Source organism: Cyrtonyx montezumae, unplaced genomic scaffold (genome assembly GCF_038088225.1).
Source record: "Cyrtonyx montezumae isolate F1298 unplaced genomic scaffold, pur_monq_1.0 scaffold_3, whole genome shotgun sequence".
Classification (NCBI taxonomy): Eukaryota; Metazoa; Chordata; class Aves; order Galliformes; family Odontophoridae; genus Cyrtonyx; species Cyrtonyx montezumae.
The window spans coordinates 14089052-14110499 of NW_027072034.1; the positions used below are offsets into that span (position 1 = coordinate 14089052).

The following is a 21448-nucleotide window of genomic DNA, read 5'->3' on the forward strand; positions in this document are numbered from 1 at the left end:
CTCATGACATCCTCAAGTCCAACCCCCTGCCAAAGCAGGTTCCCTACACCAGGTCACACAGGTAGGCGTCCAGGCGGGTCTTGAATATCTCCAGAGAAGGAGACTCCACAACCCCCCTGTGCAGCTGTGCCACTGCTCTGTCACCCTCACCATAAAGAAGTTCTTGCGCACACTCGTGCAGAACCTCCTGTGCTGCAGTTTCTGTCCGTTCCCCCTTGTTCTGTCTCCACACACTGCTGAAAAGAGTCTGGCCTCGCCATTTTGTTCCCCACACCTCAGATATTTATAAACCTGGATCAGGTCTCCTCTCAGTCTTCTTTTCTCAAGGCTAAATAGTCCCAGTTCACTCAGCCTTTCTTCATAGGGAAGATCCTCCAGGCCCTTCACCATCTTTGCGGCCCTCTGCTGGATTCTTTCCAAGAGATCCCTGTCTATTTTATACTGGGGAGCCCCGAACTGTTGAAAAGTACCCCTGTTCATAGAAGTAGCAAAAATCACAAGCATCTTATTTTATAAGATTGCACTGGAGTGGAAATGAAAGTAGGAGTGGTTCTTCTGATAGTCACCTTTAAGATGAAGATGTCACCCTATGCATGAGCACCAGTTCCTTACCTTGGGAGTTTTGCGTTTGCTGGGCTGGTTCTTTCTTCCCTATATCCTTTGGAGTTACTTATCAAAACTGCTACCTACATAACAGGTGATCTAGATGACAACTTAGCAAGAAAAATGTTCTGGTAGTACAGATGTGCAACAGTTCCACCAAATACAGTCACTGTTTCTGCCTGTTAAGCTATGGTGGCTGTCAGCTAGCCATCATCTACTGCTGACACTTCTCTGTATGCTGAAGTTTTACTCTCCTTTTGACTCAAGTTATATCAAGCACAGTTCACTTTGGAAAACTCATACTGTATGAGTAGGACCATGCCAGTTAATTAAGAGGGGTTAGACTTGTGCAAAATTTCCCAGTTGTCCATACCTTCCTATCAGGACACTCCTTGCTACAGTTTTGTCTTTGCCAATTAATTCTCTATGAAACAAAACTTAGTCCTGGTTGTCTCTAGTACAAGCTCCATGCTCTGATAGGAATAAGGATGAAGGTAAACAACTTGTTTTGGCAAGCAAGTTTAGCCCTGTGGATGCAAACTCTGCTGCTGTACCTCTTGTCCTCCAGCCACAGGCTGAGCTTGGCATGTTTAACTTAGTAGGAGAAATGTATCTTTTTGTTCTTTTTGTATTTTGAAACTCAAAAATTAGAAAACTGCTTTCTTGAAGGTCTTTTGGACACAGTAGTTAACAACAAACGCATCTGATATTCCAAAAGACATTAGTTTACCAATTCGAACTTGAAGGTTTACTATATATAAGGACTTCTATTTTGAAAGACTGTCTATGAACAAAAATGTATGCAGTAAGGTATTCCTTCCGTTTTGGGAGGAGTAACAGAATGGTATTTGCCCAAAAATTTGCCTGCTGAGTCATCACTCATTCCTCTCTTCATTGTTTGTCTAGGTAATATCTTAACAGGGCTAGGCTGCCATACACTATTTTTGCATGACAGACATTCTACAAACCTTAATAAGAATATGGAAGAAGAACAATACTTAGCAGTACATTTTGTACGTAAAAAACAGAAACTCAATAAAAATTGGATAGAAAATTATGTAGAGAAAATTCATCTTAGAAACAGTCTATGATGGACTCTGTAGAAAAGTATAAACTCAAGTTAATTATGTAGAACACAACTATCATGTTCAGAAAGAAGTGGTAATTAGGAAGTAAAATAATGTGTTACCACTATTGGGTACTACATGCATTTGACTTTGGTAACACTGAATTAGCCATTCAAATTTAAGACAGTCTTTCTGAACTAGTTTTGGACAGTTTTTAAAGTAAACATTCTCTACTGGAAACTGGCATTTTAAGAATTCTTTGAATGAGTAATAAGCCTAATTCTTATTTGATGATGAGGTATTTAAAATGAGCTTGTTGGAAATGCCCTCTATCAGCCTGATCAACAAGAGACAATAAACCCTGCTAATCACTAATGTGTCCCTATTTGTTTTTATTAATAAGTTAAGAGAGGACTTAAGGTAAGGAGGAGTTCTAAGTCATTTCTTGCTTTCCCTCATAAACCATGTCAGACCAGATAGTTTGCTAATGGAAATCATCAGAATTATTTTGGTGGACTTACATTCCTTCGCATCAGTTGAGGATGTGGCTATCTGTGTATATCCTATTAAAAATCTTATCTTTTTTGAGAGAATTGCAAGAAAGAGTATATAGAAGTACAGAAGTTATGTCAAACAGGCAGTTATGAAATTAATTACTGCCATCAGCAAATCTACATTAATTTAAACCCATCAAGAATTCCTTCAGCTCTGATAAATCAGAGGAACAGCATGGAGCCGTGTTATTAGCTGGGTGGATCAGGTAAATTGCATCCTTAGACTGAAAGACATTGGTGGACAGTGTAGAACCACATACTTGCATTTAATTTTTTCATTCTCATTTTCTGACACCACTCAAAAATCTGATTCCATATAGCCTGTGCTATAACTGGGGAATTCTACTGTAGAGAAGGAAGGGAATGAAGGAGATAATTCAAATTTTAACATAGTCTGTGCAATTGTTTCACTCTATCTGTATTTCTGTCCCTTCTTCACTTAAATAAGTACTTTAAACTAGGAAACTAGGGTCTGTGAACAGAAGTGTTCTCTCATGCTGACTGTAGAACAGTTCACACAATCTGTGGAATATACTTGAGATTGAGAGGCAAAATTTGAGTTCTCTTGAAGTTCTAAAAGCTAAATTTCTTCAAAAGATGAGGAGGTGGTTCATGGGAGGTACATATAAGTCACTTCCACTGTATGCTTATGCAGGAAATGTTCAATTCCTGATATGTGGTATTGCATAGTATATTCCTTATTCACCATATACAATACTTGTACAATTGCTATAGAGAAAATCAGACAGATTGATTAGCAGTGAGTCATTTTCTTAAATTGGGGAATATAATATGCAGAATCCTGTTTTATCCTGATTTCCATTATGTGTTGCTTATGAAGTTGGGCTTCTACTTAGTTTGGGAGGAAAAATGTTAAAATGTTAAAACTGTAAAACTACAATGTGTATGTAAAAAAAAATGCATTTGCAAAAGTTTCTTCTTGATTGTAAAAATCTGAAGATACAGTACAACATATTTGAAAACGCCATGACTGCTGTAAATATTTTTCACTTTCAGAAACCTGGAAGCTGAGATGTACAAAGTTTGGGAAGGCATACTTGTACTCATTAACTCTGAACCTTGTGGTTGTTTGTAACTCATACTGGGTGCTTTCTGGTTGCTGTTTTGCTTCATGAGCTGCGTTTCATCAGACATAACCAATGTTTGGACTATAACTTCATGTTACTAACTACCAAGCCTGTGAAGAGATAAACATCAGCAAAAAGAAGGACTTGAAACATGGCTCAAGAGACATTTATTAAGTTGGTTTGTGCCAGTGTTTGCATTTTTAATACTAAAAGACAGTCTTAAGTTTAATGAAAAATGATGGGACTAAAGGAGCATCTTGTATAATTATATCTCATATGTTTTGTTATAAAAGCTCTCCAAATATAAAATAAGCATGGACTTATATATATATGTACATATACATGTATCTATAACAGACTTTGTGCACCAAACTGAACTATAGCATCTCACAAAGCATTCATATAACAAACTGATTGTTCCCTAATATTGTATTTATTAACCATGAGTAAGTTTTAGCCTTCAGTAAATAAAAATATAATAAAATAAAGTAGAGGCAGTCTCTTTTCTTCCTTCTGTCTATTGTTGGCTGTACTGGAGGAGAATGCAAATGTGAAGAGATAAGAGAGACTTGCAACAAGGTCTCATGTGGGAGGGTTTTCCCCACAGATGTTTTGCCTCTGCCCACATATTCTAACAGAGCAAATACCTGATGTTTATTAGTATACAATGCCTTCTCCACTTCTGTAGAATTTTCTTGTGATGAAATACAGCGCTTCTTTATGTTTGACTGTGTAAATACTTGAAACCCTTTACCTGAGAGACAGTGCTAAAGCTCTGCAGTATATATATCTGGGGAAAATCCAAATGAGACTGGTATAATGCTTCAGATAGTAATTGCTTGGTTTTCTGTTTCAAGGTGTGTGCAAACACTTTATTTTGTGAAACCCAGCCCTATCACACTTGAAAAGTACAGCAAGCACAGAAGTATAACAGCTTCCCAGTACTTTTAATCGATCTGGTATTTCTACAAGGTGCCACCCTTTTCCACACCTCCTGCCTCCTCCTTAAGTGACTCAGCCTCTGAAGTAGAAGTCTCTTGACTTTTAAGACAGTTGGATGGAGAACAACAGTTCGGCTCTCAGTCTGCTTTGATTGTACCACACTTCCAGGTATCTCCAGGTTGACTTACCATACTGAGCCACATTAGGACATTAACTTCTACCATATCTAGGTAAGAACATTTTGGTTTTTTTGCTTATATATACCAAGTATTTAAAGTCCTCCATTTTCAGAATCCCTATGATTTCTGAGTGTCCAACTTTAAGGACTTTAAGAAATGCTGAGAATGTACTATGAAAACTCGTGTGTCTCAAATTCCCTTCACCTTTTTGAATCTTCTCTTGCCCATACTATCTTAATTACATGCTTAGTTACATTTTATTACTAATTGTAGTTCTTCTCACTGTTCAAACCCCTTTTCATGAATGGCTGTTTTTAATGTCATTTTGTCATTTTTACTCTGTGGCTTGGTTTATCGTTTCTTTACTATTTCTCTGGAATTTTTTATCAAAAAAGAAGTAAAGTCTATTAAAATATAATTTACTCAGATTTGCTTTTGTTATGTGATTTTTAAAAATAAAATAGTAATCGTTTTTTGTTTTTGTTTTTAAGAACAAACTACTTGTAAAATATTCAGAATTCATTTTTGCTTTTGCATAAGGTATAGCAAAATACTTGTTCTGCTCTGATAAAGTGACTTATCAGCACTGTGATGTGAACTCATGTATAAACAGGAAAAGTTTTTTATTAGAAATGTTGCAAAATTAAAGGAAATAGACTAACACCTAAAATAAATTCTCTCCTTCTACACCCCATTAAAAAAAAAAAAGCACATTTAGAATTGATCATATATTTCTAATTACAGTGCATACTCAAGTTTGGGTTATGACTTTGCAGCTGATTTTTGGCATACATTAGGGACAATTCAAAAGCTTAATTTCTTTCAAAACAGAGTCTCCTCCACCCACGTCCAGAAAAACCAGTTTTGAGAGCTCTTTCTGCTACAAATAGATGAATGATTGCTGTCTTACGTTCGTGTGTTCTCTGGTCCAACCTTGCTTGTTCTAACCTTGCCAAGTTTATGTACATGCATACATTATTCCTTCTCTTTGCTTGGATTGTTATGAATTCTCTGGCCTAAACTACATAGTAAAATATTAATTTATACACAGTGTATTATTTCCAGAAGTTTAAAATCTACTATACTGCTTTTGATCTGATATGAAACTTAAGAAAAAAAAATCATTCTTGGGATGTGTTTTTGTTGTTCTTCAATGACTATATAATAGATGTAGTTGCTTTTACACGTGGTTTTCAGCAGAAGTACAGAAAGGTTAATGAATTGACAGATAAACATTTTACTTACAGTTTTGATATTCACATGTTCAGTGTTAGGCTTTGACTGTTCACGTGGTACTAAGCTGAGTGTCTCAGTTTCGGCTGGGATGGAATTGTTTTCTTCAGAGTGTCTGGAATGATGCTTTGTTTTGGTAATAGGAGAAAAGCAAAGCTGGTAACACACCGGTGTTTATAGCTGCAGATAAGCAGTGTTTTACAGAGCCAAGGCTGTTCTCAGCGAAAGGCCCAAAGAGCTGGGAGGGAACAGAATTAGGACAGCTGACTTAAACTAGCCAAAGCGGTATTCCAAACCACATGACATCATATGGAATGAGTTTTGATGTGGGTGTGAGTTCATCGGCCTCTGTTCTGCTGCTTAGGGGACTAGCTGGGCATTGGTTGGGGCATGGTGAGCAGCTTCTTGCGCATCATTTGTCATATGCATTTGTATGTATGTATATATATAATAATTATTACCCTTTTCCTATTATATCTTTCAATAGTCTTCTTTTAACTCACAAATTCTACTTTATTTTCTTTTATTCTCTCCCCTGTTCCACTGGGAAGGGTGGGAGGGAGCGAATGACTGTGCAGTGCTGCTGAAACACCTGTGGGGTTAAACCACAACACTGAGTTAACAACAGAATTATCCTTTCTATTTCATGTCCTGATCTACAATCTTGAACTGTGGTAGTGGGTGCTGGTGGCAATTTTGGAGGGAGGAGAACACAGCATTCATTGCACATACAGATCTACACCTGATAGTGGACAGAGTGATATACTTAATAAGGCAAGGTTGGCCATGTGAAGGACGGTACAACTTTGGCTGCCTCTTACTGTGATGGAGACTTGAAAAACAGCTTTCATCCATGAGCAGAAAGTGACCCTGTCTGTAGAAATACAAATTCCTACTTACGTATGATTAGTCAAGTCTGACAGAAGAATCACAATATTTCATAGGATCGTGACAGACATCACTTGAGGGGAGAAATGATGGATGTAGACAACGGCAACATTGGTGCTGACTTGCAGACCATCCAGATTGCATCTCACATCTATGGTCATCTATCTAGAATTGTAATGATGTGTATCCCAGTACCTTATTTTGAAGTGTAGCAATCTTTATCCTTTATCAAGACAAAGTTACTTCATACAGTTGCTGCTCACACATCCAGGTCCTACTATATTCAAGAGAAATGATGAACCAAATAACAATGTTTTCTGATGTGGTACTGTGATTAAACAGGATCAGATGTGATTTTGTTTAATATGTCATATCTTTGACACTCATTATATATAAATGGAGGATAAGTTGGGAGTTAGAACATTAACATTTCTGATGGAGAAAGAATATAAAAAAGATTAAACTAAAGTAAACCTGCATTTTATTAAATCACAAGTGTAGTTATTCTACTCAGAATTTCTCACTGGTTTAAGTGAAAGGAAGTAAACAGTTAAAAACACTAAGGATGTAGAACATTAGTTTCCTACTTAATGTTTCCTACCTAATTTGGTAAATTTATATTTGAATGGTTCTAAAAATTTGAGCTCTAATTACTCAAAAAATGCAAAATTTTTGTCTTTAGAGCAGCATAGTACTTTAAGATGAGATTTTGGTGAAAAGTTTTGTATTTGGGATAAAGAAAGAACAAAGTGTCTGTGAACTTTCATATGGGAGGGATCTGGTGTTTCTGAAAAGCTGAAACTGTAAGGATACAGTGCATATATGCTTGAAAACTGTAATCAATTTTCTGACTTTTCAGAAGAGAGGATGTACCTGCCTTTACATTTTTAGATCTACTATAATGGACAACTTACACACTGTCATAATATGCAGTGCCTTTAAACTGGGGAAGGAAATAATGTTTAATAAAAGTGAAATATATGTAATATAAATATTTATAAATAAGGTCTTAATCATTCACATAGCTAGAAGCTATGGAACAGAAACATTTTTGGCTATAATTAATTCATTCTAATGTGGAAAAAATGATTCTTATGCAAAATGCTTGTATTATTCTTGTTTGAGTTTGGTTTTTTTTCAAAATGCATATATGTGAGATGTAATCATATAGAAAGCTGCAGCCCAGACCAAATCAAGGAAAGCAGGAGGATTCTGAAGAACAGGAGTATTCAGACTAGAAGAAAACTAGAAGGTCTAGCTATAAACATTTATGTCAGCCTGAGGTCTTCTGCTGATCAAGGTGTGGAAATGAGATGTAGAATTGTGAACATGCTTATATGTGGTGAAAAAAGAATCAGAGTCTGCTGCTGCTTTCTGAATAACTTATTACAGGAGCTACAGGAAAGAAGGAGATAGACTCCTCAGCAGGGTTTGTGGTGATAGAACAAGGGAAAATGGTATCAAGCTTAAAGAGGGGAGATTTAGGTTAGATATAAGGAAAACATCTTTTACAGCAACGGTGGTGAGGCACTGGAAAATGTTGCCTAGAGAGGTGGTGGAGGCCCTGTTGCTGGAGGCATTCAAGGTCAGACTGGACAATCTGATGTAACTGTAGGTGTTCATTGCCAGGGAACTGGACTAGATGGTCTTTAAAAGTCATCCTCCAATTTCTAAGGATTCTGTGATTCTATTATGATTATTCTGCTAGCTGAAGAGTCTTCAACTACACCTGAAGTCATGTTTGAAGATTTTTTTCTGGGTTAAACTGTATTTAAATTTCCCCAAAAATGTGGGGAATTCTGAATAAAGGACTGCTATGCCCTAAAACTTTTTGGGAGCAGCTCACTGGACTGGCTTGGGCAGTTTTCATTTTCTTCTAAAGTTTCCCGACGCTATTTTAAATTCAAATTTCACTGAAGCAGCATTCCTGTTTGTTTTTGTTTTGCATTCCAGCAGAGTTGTTTTGCTTCAGTGGCTCATCTCTCATTAAGAAAACCTGAACATAATTTACTACATTACTATAGAGGACTAGAACTTACCTTTCTCACAATTTGGTTTTAGAAGGTAAAAAAAAAAAAAATCTCTTCATAGCAATGGGATGATGATAAACTCTTCACTGATCCGTGTGATTAATGCAATGGTTCTAGATGTTTATAAGTCGAAGTTTTCAAATTAATATGATTCTCACAGTTTTCTGTCCATTCCTCTTTTCACATCTGCATATTCACACACCTTTTACTTAAGTAGTGAAGAAAAAAAATGCTTTGATGAGTTTTAGCCTGCCTCTTTATGCAAGATTCTTTTCATTTTTAAGATCCTGAAATCAAATTCTTCCTCCGATGACTCTTGTTCATCTGTGCTAGAGACCAAATTGGATGGGTTTTTAATCTGCTGTAGGACTAAAATGCCTGGATTTCAAATTTCTGAATACCTGACACATTTTCAGTGCTGGCTGTAAAAGGTGGTGAGCTGTTTCTTACACTCATGGATACATTCTACATTGGGGCTTGAAGATTAGGTAGTAGTTGATTTTGGATTCTATATGCATTTGCAACAGAAATATATATATATATATATTTGGCCTAGGAACATGAAAAACTGAATATAGGACAAGACAACACACAGTTTCAATTAAAACAAAAGATGAAAGGAGCACTGTTGCTGTGGACTGTTCTTAATTCTCTGTTGGACTTTGTTTTGTCATACAAGTCAGAGTAGCAAACCTGTTTTTCAGTTGTTTTCAGCGTCTCAGTATCCTCAGTGCATTTTTAGTTATTCTGTAGATTTTAAAGTCTCAAAACATATGATATTTTTGCTTTGGAGATAGTTTATTTTTCTGAACTAATATCTGTGGCTTTCTTTCTTATTTTTAAGAAAGCATATTTCCTTGTCAGTTCTGTGAAAAATTTCAGTTCCCATCATGAATCTATGGGAAAAAAAGGTGACAGTGTTCTGTGAAGTTAGCAATTTCCTGCTGTTTTAATGAGAAATATTTCAAGTGCAAAGTGTGATTTTTTAACAAGAAATTCTAAGCCTTAGAATGTTCATATTTGATCAAATCCTGACAAAAGACTTTTTGAAGTTTGATGATACTCTCCCTTCAGAAAAGATATTTTAAAATATTTAATAGAAAATAAATGGAAGTTCCTTCTACACAAACTACTTCTTTTTCTCCAGATGAAGAAGTGCCAGCACTCATTGCTTGTGAAAAATACTGTCAAGCTTCTTATTATCCAGAGACTGACTGAAATAAAGAGTGGTATCAGATGTCCAGCTGTTGCTAAGCTGGAAATGATAGCTGAAAATATAAATAAATCAGGACCCTTTCTATCATCTTTTTTCTCATATGACTAACAGTTCAGGAAAATATATAGCAAAAATATTCATTATTTAAAATGGATTGCCTGAACATTTTCCAGGAAATTCAGAACATATCTACTTAAAACCTTGTACCAGTAATTTTGAAAGGTATTTTGTAACCTACTGCAAAATAAATAAGGCTCACTATAGCCCTGAGCATATTTTCATTGGGTGGGAACCAGATCCAGCAGTCACATGTTTTCTGCATTCACTTTGCCAGCACATGCTTGGTACTAATAACTAATGCTAAAAAAAAGGAGTGTGGCTCAGAGCCATCAGCTTGACATCAGCTTGTAAGAATTTTAAACTCTTATAAACATCTGGAATTTCACAGCTCGATAGGACAGATGAGGACTTCTGTAATTCAGTACTATTTTTAAATCTGTATAGATTTACTTTATAATAAGATTTGTGGTTGCTTTTTTTGTGTTTTTTGTTTTTTGTTTTACTTTTTAATATCCAAATTCTGTTTTAATGCTTTCTTTTTTTGGTCATCATAAGCTCTTTTAGCAATTGTTTGGCAGTAGAAACATAGAAAGGGAAAATCTGCTCTAAGTGCAAATAACTGTGGCATCCACTTGTTTTTTTTTAGTTCCATACCTTCATTTCAGCCTTATTTCTAGTACCTTTGCTAAGCTTTTACCAAAATACAGCATCATCACCTTCCATCAATAAAGAAACAGCCACAGGCTCTGATCCGTCTGTCTGCTATTCACATCTGCAAGGGACAACAGTGTCACCCAGAGAACCAGGAATGTGACTTTTTAATGAATGTTTCTGCTACAAAAACTGTTTTCTTGTCCTTTTCTAAATCTTAGCAACCTGATCAGTGGAGAGGGTTGAGAGAATTCCAGCTTAACATTGTTTTCTTGGATTGTTTTCCTGCTTTTCAAACAGAAAACCATTTGCTAAAGAAGATCATGTTCACATGCTTAAGTTAGTATTGCATTGTTTTGTTGTTTTATTTTTTCTTTAAGGGAATTTTTTGGTTATTAGAACATCATTAAGTTCTACTTGATGTTTTCTGTATGAAACTGATAATCAAAGTTTCAAAGCACCTCATGAAATTTCTGCATGACTCAACTCCCATGTAAATTTTTAAATCAGCGTATTTGCAGGTTTGTTTTTTAACCTCGTTATGGACAGGGAAATAAGTCAGTGAACTGAAAACTGCTGCAGGGCAGAAGAACCAGCTCTTCCTCCTCACCACCTCCCACCCCTCAGGGCCCTGCTGTTAGCTGCAGGCCACTGAAGCTGTGAGACCTGTCAGCAGGGCTGGGTGAGCCCACGTGTGCTCCAGGCAGCACTCTGAGCCACAGACTGGTACCATCTTTCCACCTGAGTTTTCTCCTCTGAAGGCTCTCATCACCCCACATGTTCTCAGGTAAGAAGCTCCAGACAAGAAGAGAAAGACAAACACAGATGCAGGGCAGGATTATATACTGTCTTAACGAGAGATGGAAAAGTGAATGCCATGCCTGAGCTTCAGTTCAAAGAACACTGCAGCTATCTCTAATCCATTCTATTTTACTGAACTTGTCCTAGAAGCTGATCAAAGTGGCAAAAGTACTTACGCTGGCTTCAAGGCTGATTCCTAATCTCACTGCCATCTTTTCTTTTTTCGTGTTTTATTTTAGATTCCCACAGAAGGACACCCCACTGAAGAAAATGTCGGCCTTCAGCATACGAAAGCAGTCTCCTAATCCAAGTGGTAATGCTGAGTATCCTTTGTTCTCTCCTGGGGCCTCTCTTCATTCCCATTTGCAAGTGCTGCTGTGCCCATTGAACAGCTCCCTTCCAAGACACCTCACCACTCTTTGGTAGCAACACTGGCAGTGTGGTGCAAGATGGTAATTCCCCATGGTATCCTGGTTGACATGGAAACCCCATGGGAGCATGGTGGATGGGCCATTCATTGCCCTTTGACTTCATTGGGGGAAACGAGAAACTGTTGAAAATTATAATTGAAGGGAGGAGGGAGAAAAGTTGTTTAATCATTGTAAGATGGGGTATACTATTTCTAAAGTCTTACTGTTTTGTGGTGCCTGAGGGCCTGGTTTTGGTGTGGCGCTAGATGCCTTAGCACAGGATGGCCACAATCATGTTTTCAGTGCTGACCAGGGCTGAAGGCAGCTTGGCCACAAGTATGAGCATTGTGCAGCCTTCCTGGTGGACTGTCAGCAAAAAACTTTATTATTTGTGCATTTACCTATTTACACCTTTCAAGAATTTGTGCTGATGTTGCCATTTTCTATAGGCAGTGCTCAGAGTAAGGCAGTGCTGCTGTAGAGTGGCAGAGGACAGGAAGGGATTGAGCATTCTGCCCTCTGATGAGGGCTTCCTAGAAGCAGTAAAACTGGAAATGGCTTCTGGAAACATGCTGGTGGCATGCACCCTGAAACAGGCCGTATCAACCATGCCCTTGAGCATGCTGAAAATCAGCATTTTATATTTTTCCAAATGTTCATCTACTCTGGCTGAATTCACTTGGGCTTGGGAGGTAATTCCTCTGCTCCTCTGTTCAAGCCCTGCTGAAAAGATTAAGGCTGAAATAGTGAAGAAATGGTAAATGAAAAAGTGACTAGAAGCGTCTGTATTCAGATCTGTACAGTGATAAGGACATAAACTATTGCCAAAATAAGAAGGGAGTAAGCTCTGTCTACATGTGTTCACGTGACCTACACAGTTGCATCAGAACTGTATAAACCTGGGAGGTATTTGATTAGATCAGAAACGAGCACTGTTCAGCAAACCATAGGCCTCATTCACTAGCAAATTATTTCTAATGTTTCTTTAAAAGAAAGCATATTATATCCTTTGTCTATTGCCTTTATAGGAGACTTCCTGAAGCCATATTTGCACTAAGCAATTAAAAAAGCCATGTTTTTTTCTGAAATCCAAAAGATTTTTGGGTAGATATTGAGTTTTCATAAATGCCAGTGGAATAGAAAAAGACTGCACAAAACAAGTTAACTTTAATAGCTGGTTTTGTATTGAGTACTTCTTGAACATAGCTTACGTTACGTCCCTATCTTTTCTTCAAGATTTAGAGGAGGTTATGGCTGACAGCACAGCACGGATTTAGATTTATTCCACAGTTGAAAGCTTCTCTGGCAAAAACTATTAGTATGAAAGGAATGCTTGAGTTACCTCCATTCCTTGCCAAAGAGAAATTTTATCTCTGGAATGCATGTACTTGAACTCACGTTTTCCCTACTTTCATGAGTAAAATTGTTTCTTTTTTTCCAATGGAAATGATTGCACCAAATTAAAAATATCTACATATTTATGAGAATAGGAAGCCACAGTTCTTGCTATTGCATTTTCATCCAAGTCCTTGATTTGTGATTGTTGCCTATTTCATTTCTACGTATCTTCATCCAAGATCCTAGTACATTTGAGTCATCACTAATAGCGTCAGTATATTCAAAACAATAAATATTTTGAGCAAATGCCCTTAATACAGTTTTGTTTCCCAAGTACATCTCCATTCTTGACAGTGACTATGAGACAATGACATTGTTTAAACCAATGAAGTTTCTTCCTCTCTTCTGTTTGCAAGAAATGAAGTGGTTTTTAGTACATATTTTAGCAATATTTACATTTTTTTGAAGTCTTTAGCACAGGTTTCATTAAATATTTTCAAGAGAAAACCTAGTTTAAGTGTAAGAAAACAGGCTGATACAGAAATTATACAATAAGGGCAGATGATGTTTTGTTCTTAATTTGTGATTGTCAACGCATTCTTACAAATCTATTTTTGATGTGCACATTCATTTTGTAATAGTCACAAATTGCTGCATCTTTGTTGCTCTAAAAATAAAATCAAACTTTGAGATCAAGGCCAAGAGACAGCAACACACATCTGTACTGTCACATCCATGCTTCTTAAATCTTTGTCCCGTCTCTAGCTCTTAGTCTTGGAGAGAGCTAGCTCAACAGAGTCAGATAACATGCCTACAGCTAAGCAAATACTAATGATGAGGAATCCAATCCTTCAGTTCCTTCACTGGCCTTCTTTAATTTGGTGGTTGGACATATCTGCAGTTAAAGGAACAGATAAAAGCAGACACAGTTTGGTTAGCAGTTAGCTATAGATTTTTAGACTGACATTTTTCGTGGTACTGTAGTGTGCTTGTTGTTTTGTTTTCATAAAGAAAATGTATCTGAAAGATAAATCTTGGCCACTGTCACTTAACATAAATTTTGTGGTGTTATGATTCTATGTACCACTCGCTGTAGTTGTCATTTTTCATGTTACTACTACAGCTGACTCTCTTGGATCAAAAGCAAGAGCTACCTGTTCTTATAAATCCCAGAAAAATGTCAAAATACAGTACTGAAAAATTATACAATATGGACTGTAAAGTGTGTTCTTCCTTAAAATTGTAAGTTGTAATGAATATCAGGTAAAAATGTTTCCTAAAATCTGGTGTTGTGTAACTGCTTTTGCTTGAATGATCAGGAAATTATGACTTCATAGAGAAAATCATTAAGTTCTCTGAAAGAAAACCTAAAAAGTTTGATCTTCTTCATCAGTCAGGTTGTTGGTTAATTGGATACCATTGGTAAAGAATTTTGACCAGGATAAAAGTGGAGTTTCTATCAGGGCTCAACTTCTAGTCTTTGATTTTAAAGAGAAATGTTGCAATGGCCAAAAAATATTCCATTCCACTTCAAAGAAGAGGATGATAGGAAACTCATGGATGGATAATGGATAATAAACTCATAATGGATAATGGTTTAAATATTTTTGCTTGGGCCAAACTCCTCATAAAGAGAAAACAAAAGAGATAAATATAGCTTTATGATACAATGAAGAACATATATTCTCACAGATTAAATGAACATCATATTATTAGTTACTCAATATATTGGATGTCAGCATTTCTGGGCAAAGTTGTTATGGGTTGTTCACATAAGTAAGAATCCTATGAGTCTGCAAGTAGGTTGTTTTATTCCTCTTGAAAATTTTTGAACACATAAATATACTACATTTAGAATAAGTTAAGCAGAACTAGATAGTTGGTTAGAAAAGAGAATCATGTTAATTAAACCACTGAGGAAAAAGCTTCAGGGAGAGTCTGAGCCTTTTGAAGAACCTGAAAATTCAGAGATTTTGGGCTGGATGTGGGTGAAGGACCATGTGATCATTTCTAGATTACCTTTCACATAAAATTTGTATCCTGTCCCACATGTGAAAATACAGAAACTGCAGACAGCCCCCTGGGAAATAGGAATCATATGTTCGGCCTTCTTGGAATAATCACTGCATGTACATTTTATAATTCCTCTATCAAATCTATGATTTTTGTTTACAGAAAAAAAAAAAACAACAACTATTTTAGGCTGCTTCATATTGAGGATGAAACTGAACTGAATTTGGTAAACTGTCCTTTTGTGTTCCCTTTAAAGCTGAAGGCATTAAGCCACAAAGTTTTCAAGGAAACAGACTACACTAAACAAGATCATCAGACATATTCCTTGTGCTTTTTCTTTTCTGATGGTAAAAGAGCTGAACTTTCACAGATTTCACCCTTTCTAAAAGTACTTTTTAATAGTAAAAGAATCCAAAACTTTCACATGCCTTCATTTTCAATATGTTTCTTCACATTTGTAGATAATAAGAGCCCTTCCGTTGCAATTAAAAGCAGACAGCAAGTTAATGATGTTAACAAGCGACGGACTCTTTTGCAAGATAACAGCTGGATTAAGAAGAGACCTGAAGAGGAAAGGTAGGAAAGATCTAAAGCACATTTCTTCAGTCTTCAGGTTATCATGCTAAGTAAATATTTTCTTAGAAGGTCTATCTTTACATGAATTATATTACTAAAAATGAAATAGATTTCAGAAAATAATTACTATTTGCTCATCTTGATGAGATCTTCATTGTGTTATGGAACATTAATCTGTTAGACTTGCAGTGACTGATTTTCAGTAGGACTTCTATGCACTCAGTATTTAATGAGATGTACTGAGCATCTTAGGCTTGTGCTTCACATGAAGAATCCCACATTTCCTGTATGTATGTCCCAAGAATACCATGTGACTCTTTTTCACTGGTGCAAATACGGTAAATCTTCACAAACTCCTCTAAGGAACTTAGTGAACTCAGAGTCTTTTGAAATTTACAGTAATGCCAACTGGTGCTTATATTAGAGTAGAAACTCCATCTAGAGACCAAGCCCTCATTATATGGTCCATGAACAGCACATAGGAAGAGATAATTCATATTCCAAAATGTCTGGTCTGATCTAGTGTAGAGTTCTGTAGTTGGTGATAGCAAATATCTGTGAAATCTGATTGAGGACAGAAATATTTTGCCAAAAAACATTTTTCTACTTTTGGAATCAAATTTAAAATAACCACTGTTTTTATTCTTCTTGAAGTGCTGATGAAAACTATGGAAGGGCTGTGCTTAACCAATACAAATCCCAAGATAGCCTGCACAGGTATAGTACATTATCTAAACATCTTTATGATTATACTGACACAGAAAATCACACCCTTCTATTATATCCTATTTATAGCAAGAGCTTTCTTTAATAATCCATTTTAAATGTGACTTTCCCATTGTAAATCTGTTCTCATTTTAAATCTGACATAATTGTTTAACTGGTGATTGCAGTGGATACAGGTTTGGATCTGTTAACAACTGAATGGTCTTAAATTCTGTATGATATTTAATTAATTTCCTATATTGTTTTATAGATGATGAGTTATTTAATAACACAGTGACAAATGTGTCATTTCTAACATTTTTTATGGCAGTAGCACAAATGAAAAGGAAGATCAGAAAACTGTACTTGGACGATACAGATCTGATACTAACTTGGACAGGTACAGCTGTTTTCATATGTATTGTATTTTGTGATTCTCATGCATACGAGTGGTCTTGAATATGAAGGCATAAATGAAATAAATGTAAATCTTTTTTTTTATATTTACTAAATAGAATTTGAATGATTTTTGCATGAATTTTAAATGAGACAAATGGAAATGTGATTTGGGAAAAGGTTCTTTTTAAATCTTGCTCTTCTCTTGCATCGATTTATTTGAATTCTTGTGCTCACAAAAGTAAACACCTCTGTGTAGATGACTCATTCACTCCTTCCCAGTTTTCTATTTTCAACCTATAAATCAGCATCCAATCTCCAAGAGTAAAGCACCTCTAAAACCTTAGTTCTTTCCAAATCTTTGTTTCCACTTCAAACCATGATCAGTACAAATATCAGTATCATATATGTGTCATGCAGGTGCTTAATTTGAATGTTCTGATCAGTGCTGACTTCTATCTAGTTGTTTAAGACACGATCACACCTATATTTGCAGATTCATTCTACATGAAATCTTCAAAATTCACTCCACAATCAATAATACATGGGATCAACAAGATCCACAACATATCGGTACCAGAGTTTAAACGCACACTCTGGAAAACTTGAACCTGTTTGGCTGGATCTTGGTACTTCGTAATTTTGTTTGACGATCCATGTTTTTTATGTTCTAAGAAACAAGGACAAATTATTGCATGAAATTTACAGTGTCCATGGAAAGCTGGAATAAAATGGGCTACAGTGGTTTGTGAATCTTCAACGGGCTGATGAATTCTGCTGTATTTGTTCCTTCATTATGAAGAAGCCAGCCTATACATTTATTTTATTTATTGCTTTTCTCTGTATCTTTTCTACTTCCATATTAGTCTTTTTGATCTGAGGGTCCACCTCAGAGCACACCTTATACTTGTTTAAGGGGATAGCAGTGGTTTCTGGTTCATTTGTCATATCTTTCCTCAAACTTCATAATATTGAATTCACTCTTTTGTGCACTGATGAGAATTGAGCTGTCATTTTCATAATATTATCCATATAACTCTAAGACCTCTTTCTTGAGTTTCCTAGTTCAGGTATCAATTGTTTTTCTTGGAAGGCATTACTTTGCATCTAAGAAAAATGAATGTCATCTGCCATTTTAGAAATCTGTTATTTTAGCAGATGACTTCTCAAAGCTTTGCCAGTCAGCATTTGTTTTGACTATCATGAGTTAAGTGTAATTGGCAAGTAATATTATCTCACTTCTCCTTTCCAGATATTTTCTGAACATGTGGAAAAACACAGGTCTTACACAAATCCCTCTTTCCAATCTGAAAAAAATATCATTTATTCCAAACTTTTATTTATGACTTTTTAACCAGTTGTTTGTACATGAAAGAAATCGATTACCGCTTAGTAAATTCATTTATTTAACAGTCTTTAATGAGGAATTTTCTAGAAATTTATTTGGAAATGCAAGTACACTATATCTACCATGACACTCTTACCCACACTGTCACTGACTCAAAAACAAATTTAAGGATTTCTCAGAATAGAAGCTCTGACTGCTAGTTTAGAAGTCATGGGGTAATTCCACTTTCTATAGTGTTGATGAAAAGTATTGTCCTGAACATCCCTATCCATCTGGGACTTTCTGTTTTAGGATGAGATGTTAAAGATGCCTGAATTATTTTAGGTTGTAAGCTCCCTGTCCTTGTATTCTCCTACACACAAATATCAAAGATAAATTGTAATTAATAAGCAACAGGTGACAAAGCATATAAAGAAATGGTTATATGTATGAATATACATTTCTCATAACTGATTTGAAATTATGTGAATAATGTTGGTTCTATCTTAAAATGATAAAAATGAGGAAGTAAGTTGTCAAGTAGTTTATCAGTCATCATTATTCTTCTCAAAATCGTGATATATAGTGATTTCAGGATTAATTCATACACACCCATTGCCAGAAGGCAGTTCTGTGAGAATGAACCTTGTGTTCTGCACCTTCCGAAGTTTGCAACCAGAGGCATAGAAAGGTTGAGTCATGTATTTTCTCTTAGCACCTCTTTGTAGCTTGCAGTTAAATTTGGTACTTCCACTTCCTCTGTGAAGGATGTTCTCCATCAGGTATATTTCCCTTATTTTCTTACAAATTATTTCTGGCAAGTGTTAACAATACTACAGAAATCTCATGGATAGAAAATAGCAATCCTCAGAATATCAAAATTCCTTAGTTTCCTGTGTAAAAATAATCTTTTTCTTTTTTTTTTTTTTTTTGCCACTTTTTTTTTTCCTGCTCAAAACTAAAATGCATAGTTGAAAAATGTCTTCTATGATTCTGAAATGTAGAAGAAAAATTTAAAGCATTGCTCATAGCTTGGCAGGTTTGAGAAAAATTACCTTGGTATTGGAGATTTCTCAGCTGTTTACGAAGGAAAAAATTTTTGTCTAGCTAAGATGCTGTAAAATGGTAATCTGTCCTGCAGAACGTGTGCAGAAGTTACCAATTTTAAGCCAGATGTTAGAATATCTTTCTGCATTTCCACATTATATCTCTTGTTGCCATTACTGTAATGTTCTGAAGGGCATGGATTTTCAGAATTTGGTTCTATATAGATTAATATGTCTTCAGTAGTTAGTTTTCAAAACATCTAAGTAGTTTTCAAAACTCTAAAAAAAATCAGAAATACACTGCTTGAAATGCACAGGAGTAGTCTTGGGTTCTTCAGTGCATGTAGAAATACAACAGTGAGAACATATCTACAAGCCATTGTAACTACAGCTATACTTCCCAACCCCTGCCATCTTCCTATTCAAGGACATTATTGTTATGAATTTATCCTAAGCCCAACCTCAGAGCCATTCAAGGCTAGATTGGATGTGGCCTTGAGCATCCTGATCTAGTGGGTAGCATCCTTGCACACTGCAAGAGGGTTGGAATTAGATGATCCCTTCCAACTCAAGAAATTGTATGATCCTATGATAACCCAGTATTTACAAAATTCAAATATCAGTTTCAGTATCAAAAACCTGGAAGAAATGGTTGGGGATGTCAGCATGTTTACACCATTGGGGCAGATGAGTTGTGAGAAATCTGTAGCTTGACTGCAGTAGATGCACATACACTGGCACATAGATCTATACTTCATATATCAGAGAAAAATTGTAATATTGAGATGTGAAGATAAAATACCATTCAGTCATGGTATTAACCACTTATGTGAAAAGGGAGATGTCGGAAAGTAGATCTATTGGTGCAGAATAGCTTTCATACATGTTATGTCTGAAGAAAACATGTTTTCTCAGCTTGGAAAAGAGTGAAACATAGGGAAAGTGTGTAAAGAAGGAATCTGCTTTACTTTAAGAATGATGAGATATTTAACGAAAGATTTAGGTAACAGTTTTTGTTAACAAACAAATTAACTATAGGAGCCACTATTGCAGGATGATGTGGAGGTTAGATATTTAAATTGGTTCAGAAAAACGTTTGATCGATAATAACATCACTAATCCACATGTGTCTGTTGTATATTGCACTGTGTGTACAAACGGTACATGTTCGTCCACCACTGCTTAACAGAAGCAGAAAATTTGTACAAGAAAAAGTTAATAGTTAATTTTCTTTTATTTTTTTTCAAAATGTTACTACACTGAGCAGACAGATGGATGCTAGATGAAATCTTTAAGTCTTAACTAGAATGGTAGAATAAATCACCACTTAAAGTATCGCACTTAAATTTTGAAAATAGGAAATGAATCTCTAATGAAACGCTTGTTCAGTGAATAAATTACACTTAACGTTTGCATCCACAGTTTGCAAGATTAGTGAGACCTCTAGTGATCTTTTGAGTAACTGTAGCCAGTCACTGTTGCACTACAGACATGATATGAAGTAGTTATTTGAACAATTACATTTGAGATTTGAAAAAATAACAGATTGTGTCCCACATTGTCCTTGAAGGATTCTCTTTAAATACAACCATCTTCCACGATAGCTGGCTGGAGGCAGAATACAAAAGATTTTGTACATGATGTTGGATTATAGATGTAGAAATAATTATTTGGTATCTATAGTTATGTATCTATGGGATACATAACAGAAATTAAATAATTTCCATATATAAATAAGTTGCAACTCAAAATAATTTCCAGCTAATTTAAGAGAAATATTTAAGATAATCATCTCAACTTAGTATTTGTAGTTTATTTCAATGCAATTCACTTTGATCTTTTTGGACTCTGCATTTACTAAAGTGTCTGTCTAGACATAGTCCTCAGCAGTCTGCTGTAGGTATCCCTGCTCAAGGGAGGTTGGATCAATTGACCTCCACAGATCTTTTCCAACCTCAACTCCGTGATTCTGTGATTTCATTTATGGAATAAAAAATATATTTAAGTATTTACGTGTTTAATCTATGCTTCAGCTATGATAGGTATATAAAGCTTTCTGTGAACGTGTGACAGGGTTTTGAACAGCAAATGTAAAATATTTAAAGAGCCTTAAAGGGCATATGGTTATTTTAAGTAAGATTGTAATGGCACAAAAAAATCAATTTAAGCTAAAACAAGCTAACTTCTGTGATAAATGGTACTCCTACAGGCCACTACTAAGCTTTATCAGGGAATTTTCACTAGAGCATTTTCAAATCATACTGAAGGCCATAAGGAATACCATACTGCTGCATCTCTTAAGGGAATGGTGAAGCAGATGGAATG

At 35.7% G+C, this 21448-nt stretch overlaps 1 protein-coding gene across 1 annotated transcript in view; it reads left to right on the forward strand.

The window, feature by feature from the left end:
• Nucleotides 1–4370: 4370 nt before the first annotated feature.
• The window catches only part of SCEL (sciellin), a 49064-nt gene continuing 31986 nt past the window's right edge, over nt 4371–21448 (forward strand). Inside the window, exons 1-5 of the mRNA XM_065743969.1 lie at nt 4371–4484; nt 11552–11625; nt 15535–15649; nt 16304–16366; nt 16689–16754. Of these exons, the coding sequence (XP_065600041.1) occupies nt 11583–11625; nt 15535–15649; nt 16304–16366; nt 16689–16754 (287 nt within the window). The 5' untranslated portion in view covers nt 4371–4484; nt 11552–11582. The remainder of the gene's footprint in view (nt 4485–11551; nt 11626–15534; nt 15650–16303; nt 16367–16688; nt 16755–21448) is intronic.